At 32.5% G+C, this 10,342-nt stretch overlaps 1 protein-coding gene and 1 pseudogene across 2 annotated transcripts; one reads left to right on the top strand and one right to left on the bottom strand.

Moving 5' to 3' along the window:
* Window positions 1-2,010: 2,010 nt before the first annotated feature.
* LOC143577969 (uncharacterized) lies at window positions 2,011-6,237 on the top strand (annotated as a pseudogene). The gene is made up of 16 exons (XR_013143192.1): window positions 2,011-2,034; window positions 2,776-2,855; window positions 2,955-3,045; window positions 3,695-3,821; window positions 3,898-4,081; window positions 4,211-4,355; window positions 4,530-4,620; window positions 4,784-4,842; window positions 4,914-4,981; window positions 5,034-5,145; window positions 5,226-5,365; window positions 5,430-5,558; window positions 5,625-5,697; window positions 5,795-5,880; window positions 5,958-6,042; window positions 6,123-6,237. The product of XR_013143192.1 is annotated as an uncharacterized LOC143577969 (transcript).
* Window positions 6,238-6,287: 50 nt separating this feature from the next.
* Window positions 6,288-8,324, bottom strand: LOC143577962 (chaperonin-like RBCX protein 1, chloroplastic). The gene is made up of 6 exons (XM_077061668.1): window positions 8,133-8,324; window positions 7,251-7,345; window positions 6,941-7,058; window positions 6,638-6,654; window positions 6,478-6,540; window positions 6,288-6,392 (listed from the first exon to the last, which is right to left on the bottom strand). Exons 1-6 carry the CDS (start codon window positions 8,287-8,289, stop codon window positions 6,318-6,320), a joined length of 525 nt encoding a protein of 174 aa, XP_076917783.1. The 5' UTR covers window positions 8,290-8,324; the 3' UTR covers window positions 6,288-6,317.
* Between the last annotated feature and the right edge of the window lie 2,018 nt (window positions 8,325-10,342).

Genomic DNA, 10,342 nt, shown 5'->3' with positions numbered 1-10,342 from the left:
CTGCTTTGAGATTGTCATCGATCACCGACATAACATCCTATTAAAATAATAACAAAAAAGATGTCGCAACAAATACAGATGGGCATACAAACCGTTTTGAAAACTGAACCGTAACCAAACCGGTTTGAACCAGATATTACAAAAACCGGCTTTTAGTTATAAACCACCGGGTTAGGACCGGTTTGGAGTTTTTTTTAGCTAAAATCGGTTAGACAAAAGCATGTTTCATCCGATTTAAAACCCATTTGTAGCTCAAAACTAATTTACAGCTCACATATCATATCCATTTATAGCTCATTGACCATTTCATGTAATGCCCCATTGAAAAATCAATTTATTGTAAAGAAAAATATTATTGTAATTATAATAATGATAGTAACAATTGCTTATATTACACTAAGAAAGATATTTTGGAACCGGTTAGTCAAAAATAGGTTTAACACGGCTTAAAACTCGTATGTCTATATACGTTAGCTTCAAAACTAATTTATAGCTCACATATCATATCCATTTATAGCTCATTAACCATTCCATGTAATGCCCGGTTGAAATTTGGAAATCAATTTATTGTAAAGGAAAGTAGGAAACATCAATTGGAAATCAATATATGGTAATTAGTTCCAGTCGTAATGGCAGTATCAATACATAGATACCAATACTGATCGGATAATATCAATTGACGTAAGTGTTGATTGACGTACGTGAAGACCCAAATCTATTGGTAGCATATGGTAAGTAAAAGATTCTTGGTAATGCTTTGGTTGACAGTTTCTTAAGGTTATAAAAAAAGATGATGATATATAAAATCTATCAAAAATTCTTTACAAATAGGCCTTTAAAGTGTAAAGAACAGGACGTTCAATGAACTGCTCGAGTTTAAACCGAAATGGGTTTAAACCGAAAACCGGTTTGTGCACCTTTAGTAACAAATGTGTCAACTACTATTTTAAAAATGAAGCGATAAATAGCAAATGTTGTTTAATAATTTATTGTTGTTGTATAATAAAGGAAAATAATTTAAAATGAAAAGTGACATACTTTTACACTAAATGTGTCAACGGACGCACCAACAGTAATGGAGTCGGATTCTTGATGCTATTGAATGAATTAAACAAACAAATTTAAGTAAGACTAAACAAATCAAAATATCAATTGATAATTGGAAATAATTCTTTATTAAAAAAGTGTTGATTGGCCATGTGAAGTTTAAAATATCAATTGAAAAGTGTTGGTTCACCATTTTTTTAGGCAATTAGCAAACTAAGGATATGAGCTATTGACGAAAATAAAAGATCATTTCTTTTGAAAATTATTAAAGTTGAAATCCAAGCATTAGTGAAAAATAATTGAATAGAAAAAATTCCAAACAGAACAAATCTAGATTTTAATTCAAACAGATAAACTTTATTTTAAAAGATCAACATGCTTAGTCGTCAATATTGTTTTGACTTTTGAGCGGTAATTGAGTCAAATTCGACACTTACAAGTTAATCTTAAAAGTTAATACAATATAATTGCTAATATATTAAATGCATAATTAAATTAAATTGATTTATTTAGTGGATATGAGTTAGAAAAAGAAGAAGACAAGTGGCAAAATATAACTCTTTTATTAGAGTAGTAAGATAGGAAGATATAAAAATTCCTTAAATAGATGAATAAAAGCTAGAAAAAACTATATGAAATATGAATGATTCTGTTTAATTAGGTTCACAAAAGATTAACCGGTAATCGGTTTTGGGCCAAATTTGGTCGGCTTCAGTTAACGCAAGGCCCAGTTGTGAGACTAATTGGGCTATCAAGGAACCAAACCAAACCAAACAAAACCCCTGTGCAGTGCTCATTGTTGTTAACAATAACAAATCAAAATACATACACCCACCATGATCTATAACAATAACAATTGAATTGATAGGTTGGCGTAAATAATCCATCATCGTAATCAAAGTTATTATTATTATTATTAATATTATGAACAAAAAAGGTCTAGCGATTTTGCGCCGTTCTAAAATGAGGCCGCTCTCTCCTCTGTCTGTAAGTACTCTGCTTTCTGTATATAATTCAGATTTGGAACATTGAATTCATAATTCAAACTGGCTTACTATAATAAAATTGATATAAGCATTGTAGTTTTAGCACTCTGCAATTGATCACTGTTGTACGACTGGAGGTTATTCATATTGGAATTTTTATATCTAATTAAATTGATCACTCGTTTAGTTTCAGGACCCTGTTGTAACTAACCTGGTCTGATCGGTTTGGGTCTCACGGGTTTTTCTAATGGGTCAGACCTGACCTGGACCCGTTTAATGGTACTCTTACGGATCTGATCCGGTTCGGGTCTCATGGGTCTTACCCGGTTTATGCTCGCCCCTACAATTTTCTGTAATTTTTATGTATATATTTATATATGAAATCGCCGCAAATTGCTTGAAATTGGCCAGAATCAAGGCCAGATTTAAGGTCCGACTAGGTCTGACACTCTGGCCGATCGGTAATTAATCGCTGACTAGTCCTGATTTTTACAACACTGCAATACTTGTGTTTGTATTGTATGTGTTAACATCTCAATTTAACAACTATGCATTGATGTTCTGAAACCCTAGACGTTTATGTTTCTTACTTTGTTATAGTTCTTAATAATTATGCTCCTGATCATTTGCAGCGTATTTCAACTAGTTTAAAAGGCTTGCTATGATTTTTTTATAAACTGGAAATATGTCTGATGTTCACCTCTCAATATATGATGCTGATATGTATTTTTTTTTTTGGTAGAAGAAAGTTAATCAACTGCAACATGCTCCTTTGAAAGGGAACATATCAGTCACTCAAAACGCCTCAATTAAGGCCGAAAGGTTTTGTATGCTTAATCATTATATACAGCTTCATCAAGAACATGCAGATAATTTTTCCTCCATTTATGCCAAATTCTAATCCATTTTAAATACTTTAAGAGATTTTGGGCAGGTGCGCGAATCAATGCATTCAGTCATATCAATGAACAAGAAAGAGATATTAGACACTGCACTAAATGAATTCTCGGAGGTAAAGGAAATAAATTCTGTTGATTAATGTTCATGTATGTTGCTATTTGATAATCTGCTGAGTACTGATAATAGGCGTGCAAACAAACTGAACGTTCAGTGAACCGTTTGACGGGAACTTCTTTATGATCGTTTTTTAACATATGGACGGACATGAACAAATTTTGTTATTCATTTAGTTAAACGAACAAACATGAACACATGTCTCGTTCTGTCATTTATGTCTGTGAGCGTTCATTTACTTTTGTTCATTTATGTTCGTCAGTTTACATTTGTTTTAAGTTTGTTCATTTACATTTGTTAATATATTCATTTAAATATTTTAGGATCATTACATTTTAGTATAGTTTTAATGAATTTTTAGGCCATGCGCATTTTTCATTCATCTATGTTCAGTTATGTTCATGAACCAGTCGTTCATACTGTTGACGAATGAACATAAACGATACTGTTGACGAATGAACATAAACGAACACAAACACGCTCATTTTCTTAACGAACGAACACAAACAAGGAAACCGTGTTCGTTTTATTGTTTGTGTTCGATTGTTTGCTTAGTTAAAGTTAAATGAACGAACCCAAATATGCTCTGTTCGTGTTTTCTCAGTTTGTTTACATGCCTAACTGATAATATGGATGTGGTAATGCAGGGTTATTTTAGTCTTTCTCAAGAAAACCGTCACAAACTACTACTCATTCTCGCTCGAGAGTATGATCTCAACAGGACTAAAGTTCGGGATTTGATGAAGCAGTATGTTGGTCTTGAGATCCCTAAAGGTGGGCCTTCTTTTGTTACAAATTTGCATTTTGATTTATACTGTTTTGACTTTTGAGTGTACAATATAACTGTCAGGTGATGAAACTGATGATCATGGGCATGACTTGGATGGTCAACTGTCTGCTTTTTATAGAATTGAAAGAAATTTGAGACACGCGCTTAAGCCAATGTATGAGGTTCTGTTCGAAAGGCTTAACACACATCCTGGTGGTTTGAAGTTTTTGGCTTCGGTTCGTGCTGATATCTTATCTATTATCGCGTAAGGTAATGCCCATAACTGCTGTTATTTGACCTCTAAGTTCCTAAAGTTGCAGTATGAAAAAAATGTTGAAATGTTATAAAATGTGATTATTTTGTTCAAATTTAGACGGTTATGTTAAATATTTAGGGATGAAAACATCGCATCAATTCGTGCTCTTGACTCTTATTTGAAAGAAAAGCTTATTACTTGGTTAAGTCCCGCCAATCTGGAGCTTCACCAAATTACTTGGGACAATCCTGCTTCTTTGTTAGAGAAGATTGTAGCTTATGAGGTTTGCACTGTTACTGCTTTTGAATTATGATCCACAAATTTTAAAATTTTTATTAAACAATTTTGTAGATTTTTGGATCATAATTATTGAATATATATACTTTTTCTATTTCAAATTATTTTGATTTTGTTTAAATTTTAATGTTTATCAGTTCAATAAAATTAATATTTACAGGCTGTGCATCCCATCAGTAATCTTATAGATTTAAAGAGGAGATTGGGACTAGGTCGCCGCTGTTTTGGATATATTCATCCATCTATACCGGGTCAGTCTTACTGCACGTAGCTTCCAATGCTCTTACTGATATATGAAGATAAGGAGTGGTTTAATTTTATAAGAAAAAAAAAAGAGTATCTTTTCTAGTAGTAATGCTCTGAAGCCATCGTTTTTGAATAAATAACATGACTAGTATCTAATCTTTTTGTCAGGTGAACCACTTATATTTATTGAAGTTGCACTTATGAAGAATATAGCTTCTACCATACAGGTAAATGTTTTACCATCATCATGTTATTTTATTTATTTATTTTTTATTAACCGTTACTCGCTTCATTCCAGGAAGTTTTATGGCATGATCCTCCAACACCCGAAGGTGAAGCAACCACTGCATTATTCTACTCCATTTCATTCTAATTCTGACATTCAGATATATTATTTACTCATTTACTTTTACGTGACCAATACGAATAACTTTTAATATTGGCAGCCGGGCTTAGCAGGAATCAACTTAGGAAAGTTCCTTATTAAAAGAGTGATATATCTCGTGAAGAAAGACATGCCAAATATACATGTAAGTGGTATAAATCAATTATGTAACCTTCATTTGCATAACTAATTTTGGTTTTTAACTTTTTACACATTTTTTTATAGAATTTTGCAACCTTAAGTCCTATCCCGGGCTTCATGCAGTGGCTGCTATCTAAATTAGCATCATCTGAGAGATCGGGCCCCATTTTCTGTGAGAACATCCTCAAACCTGAGGAAGAAAGAGCACTGATGGATGCATACATGTAAGATTAGAAGATTGTAGGCCCTACTTGCTTCATTTGAGATTAAAAATAACATATATTGTAGGGACTCAACTACAGTGGAAAATGGGATGGAAGTGTTGCTGACCTTGCTGACCTCAACAAACCATGAGTGGACTCGATCTGATCAACTGTTAACTGTATTAGAACCGATTCTATTAAGACTATGTGCCAGGTATGTTTTATTATCTTTAATTAATTCTTGTTAAGTTATGTTAATTAAATTTGTTAAATATAACAGGTACCTTGTACTCGAGAAGAAAAGAGGGAAAGCTCTAGATTCGGTTGCCAATTTCCACTTGCAAAACGGAGCCGTATGTCAAATATATATATATATATAGCATCTATTTCACTTTTCCTTTTTAAAAAAAAAATTTATGAAATCGATCGTTGCTAATTTTGTATTTGTAGATGATTGGAAGATTAAACTGGATGGCTGATCGGTCCGAAAAGGGTCTTAGTCAAAGTGCAGGAATTATGGTAAACTACATTTACAGGTAATTAAGATATTAAACTCTCATCTCGGTTTATAAAATTTGAATAACATAACATAATTATAAAAACATATTTGCAGTTTGGAAAATATTGAAGATTATGCTCAAGCTTATTTTAGCACAGGGCATATCCAAGCTTCTCCTGATGTCCATGACCATATCAAGGTAATCTCTCGCTCTCTCTCGCTCGCACGCGCGTGCACACACATATGCTTAAATGGTAATACACATATTTCCATTTGTAGCCGCTGGAGAGAAATGAAGATTCAATAAATTAGGCACTATTCATGGAAGCGAGTTCTGTAAATACTTTGTAATATGTTGCCTTCATTTGAATAAGGTGTGATATGATGCATTACATGAAATGTAAATATACATGATTGTATGCAACACTTGATGGAAAACAAAATAGAATATTATTATCCATCATGTAACAAGCTTCATTTATCATTATCTACATGACTTGTTTCCAACACGTAATCCCTCATTATTCTCGTGTTAGAATCATCAGCCATCTGCAGAAACATAAAAAATAAGAACTAAGGTATTGGAGCAAAAAAACTAACTTATAATATATGTTTTTTTTTTTTTTTTTTATACCTTTAACGCTAATCGCTTTAAATTGTCCCACTCAAAATCTCTCTTGCAGTATGCAGACCGAACCTAAGTAAATATATGTTTTATTAGATTAAACACGCTTAACTTTAGTGCGTTAGCAGAAGAATAAACTTAACAAATAATAATGAACAACTATACTTACCTCCAATATTCTCATAGCTATGAGGGTGGAAGCATCATGTAAATCCAACAAGTCAAAAGATAAGAAAAATAACAAATAGTTAAAAACTCTCAAATAAATACAACAATATGATAATAACATTTACTCTAAACTTTATGTACTGCAGTGATTAGGGATGGACTAATCTGGTTTTAAAATTCGGAAATTTTGACCTGTTTACCGTTAAACGAGCTGATTTGCGTTATACTTAGCCTGTTAACGGGCCAAATGGGGGTAAAGTTTAGATGGAAATTGTAATTGTGAAATAGGAAAGTTATTGAATACCTAGGTTTTTATGGTTTGGTGATTCGCGCATTAACTCTGCACAAAATTTATCACCGTCATTCAAAGAGTGTGTTTCCAGAAACTCCATCAAATCCTTATAGGCCTCAATATTGTAGCTCTGTTCTGTCAAACTATATGTCAAACCAAATGTTGCATCTCTCTTGGATAATCATTTTCATGTAACTTTTTTAAATTAAAAAAATTATCATGTTTTTCAAACATCTACACACTTTGTTATCTCCAAAGCTAAACAAACAGATGCTTATTTGACCATAACAAGTCAACTAATTGTAGGAGATAGAGAACCCACCTCAAGCTGTGCTGTGACAACCCTGACTGCAACATAGGTAAAGAAATTGTGAAGATTTTGTGCTGCTTTGGATTCTGGTGATGCTTCTCCAAATCCTATCAAAACTCAACATTCAAGAGTCAAAACAACCATATTTTTAAAATAAAAAGGTTAACTTCTCTACTCTACCTATCAAAAGTTGATAGTCGAGTCTAGTCAAGTGGAATCGAATTTCAGTTCACTCAAGGTTGTGCCTGGAGCTTTAAAACGCCCGGTTACATTAAATTGATAATGATTAGCTAAAAGTCGAAACTCAAATCATAAATACTATGAAATTATTTTATTTAATATTTTGGTTCATGATTTTAGGATAAGTTTTTGTATGATTGTAAATCGATTTTAATGATTCGTGAAACGTAAAACTAGAACAAGTCAAATAATTTATCGTTCAATCCAACCGAGCCCAACCTACATGTTCTCATTCGCCCTTCAACTTTATTTATTTTGACCTTAGTTCTTCCCAATATGCCAATTCATCTCTTTCTAATAAGCAAACAAACAAACGTATTTAGTAAAATCCTATTCAATTGTAGGGTGAGATGGCGGCAAACCTTATTTTCATCCTAGAAGATAGGGAGGTTGTTTCCAAACAAGCCTAAAGCTTCAAAAGTTTTTTTTTTCTTCAGCGTTAAAAACTAGTAACTTAAAGCATATATCAATGACGGAGAGAATTAAAGAAAAGGAAAAAGAAAGAATCATAAACCAGATAGAAAGTAACTAGCATCGACGATAAAAAAGAAAGGCAAAACATAGACACTAGGACAAGCCAAGACTAATTTATACTCCTCCTCAAAATACGTCTCTATGTGTGTGTATGCATATATGTGTGTATTAGATGATCACCTGAGACATGCATCTTTTGACAATTTGTAAGAGTGAGGTTAGATGTTGGCTTCAGTTGTTTAAAAGTAAAAGGAAGAGCTCCAATGGTTGTGCTATGTGGTTTCTGGCATAAAACAGAAAGGTGAGATAATGGAAGAATGGTTGAGGAGGATTCCATACTTGGTTAATCATTTGAAATTGATCTGTTTTTATCAACAAAAGCGATTGGATGACATTGCATGATGCAAAATATCTTTGTTTTTTTCTTTGGCATAAATATCTCCTGTAATAACCGAAAATAATAATAATAATAATAATAATTAGAATTTGATTAAATGAATACATGTGTTAAACAAAGTAATAAGTATGAATAAATAATGCATACCTGATGATCAAGAAGATAACGACAAGTCATATTAAAATTTGAATCATAATAATAATTGAGTATTTAAATAATAATAATAATATGCCAATGAAAATCAAATTAACTTGATTACTTGAAGAAGCCCTTAAACCATAATGAGTTGGGTAACTCTTGACCTAATCCATTCTTCCTGAGATATATATTTTCTCACGAACCTTATCACTTCCTACCATCCAACAACAAACTCATATATTCTTTGGGATAAATCTCACCATGAAACCATATCAAAACCATTAATCAAGAATACCGTATCAACCATTAATCACTCGACATTTAATTTGGTCTCAGCCCATAAGCGTTTCCCTCGTTGATCATATCCGGCTATTGTACGGGTAAAGTTTTCGACCATTCCCTCACTGTATATGTTCAGTTACGTTTCAAAATACTCGCATATTGCTGTCGTGATTGACTGGTTCCGGACACTTAAATCTTAACCTATCTATATTATAGTTAAACGACTACTCAAATACATGTTAATCAAATTCTGGCTCCAGTTCTGCCAATCGCTTTGTGCTTTGTGTTGGTGGGATGGGAACGAGAAACATGAAGTAGATCATAAAGCTAACCATTAAAATCTTGTTGGCATTAGTTTTGTTAGACCATACGAATCTTATTTTTTAAGCATATACATAAGTTGATTAACTACACAAGAGTATTTGATATGTTACTGTAAAATTTCCACTACGATTGAATCTAGAAGGTAATCTAAGATAATCTATTTGATGAATATTAATTGTTACAGTGGTATAAATATACTTTCTTTTTGTCACACAATAGACTAAAATAAATTTTTATATATAGGATCATATATTAATTTATTCTAGCTAATAATCTTAGTTTGTTAGTTTTAATTCACAAGACTTGTAGATTTGTAAAATTCTTACCTATCAATATTATTTCCGATATTATTTTGGATCCAGTCTGTGTTATGAAATAACACACAGCTAAGTTGTAAATTAATTGGAAGCCTAAGTCTCCATGACCTGTCAACAAATCACACAATGTCGTTTAGGTTGCAATCTTATTTTCAACTATAATGATGAATGTAGGTTCTAGTTGAGTACGACCTTTTCAGTTGATAATTTTGCTTTTGCCTAAGGTACGGATTCTGTTTTTCTTCACCCGAAGTATTAATTATATTTCGTTAGTATGGTTTCTGTTTTTGTTTCCTCTTAGTATTATTTATATTCCGTTACTTTGTGGTACGGATTCTGTTTTCGCTTACTCATAGTGTTGACTCTCGTCCGTTACTTTGTAGTACGGACTTTCGGTATTTTATATTTTAGCACCACCAAGTTATCTCTATCGATACAACCGATTTTGGTTTTTGGACATTTTATGCGTCGTCAACTTTTTATTTGGTTTGTTCAGTTTCGATCCGTTTTAGCTATTAGTTTTGGTTAGAGATACTTGTAGCATGCAATAGATTTTATAAACTCGTACTCATTGTTGCATGTTCCTTTGGATAAAATATGAATTTATGTTAATATGTTATATGTTAGGCAGTTATATTGCCTTTCATGTTTAATACTCTGTTACCCGAGCACAACACTTTTCATGACAGTGTGTTTTAAAAGTTCACAGCGTCTCTAACTAGTACTTTGGTAGTACTTTGGCCATTTAGGGGCGTATGAATTGATCCTAGTTCAGTTATATGTTACACGTCACACGTTATATGTCACACGTTATATGTTACAAGTTATATGTCTATGTTATATGTTTCGGCTCTGGGTACTCCTTTAATACGCGGCTTATTTTAGTAACATCACTCACCGTGCAAGTTAGTCTCCGTTATATGTTTAGTAAT

This window comes from Bidens hawaiensis, unplaced genomic scaffold (genome assembly GCF_021521415.1).
Source record: "Bidens hawaiensis isolate Kalapana, Puna unplaced genomic scaffold, B.hawaiensis_p1.1 tig00028981_1, whole genome shotgun sequence".
Taxonomy (NCBI): domain Eukaryota; kingdom Viridiplantae; phylum Streptophyta; class Magnoliopsida; order Asterales; family Asteraceae; genus Bidens; species Bidens hawaiensis.
Note: the sequence above shows the minus strand (reverse complement) of the source record. Positions and strands in the feature narration are given on the sequence as shown.

Coding starts and splice junctions, on each gene's coding strand:
- LOC143577962 (XM_077061668.1), bottom strand. CDS start 8,289: ATGGAATCCTCCTCAACCATTCTTCCATTATCTCACCTTTCTGTTTTA. Junction 7,346..8,132: donor TCAAAAGATGCATGTCTCAG/GTGATCATCTAA, acceptor GAGTTTTGATAG/GATTTGGAGAAGCATCACCA. Junction 6,393..6,477: donor TAAAGCGATTAGCGTTAAAG/GTATAAAAAAAA, acceptor ATGTTTCTGCAG/ATGGCTGATGATTCTAACAC.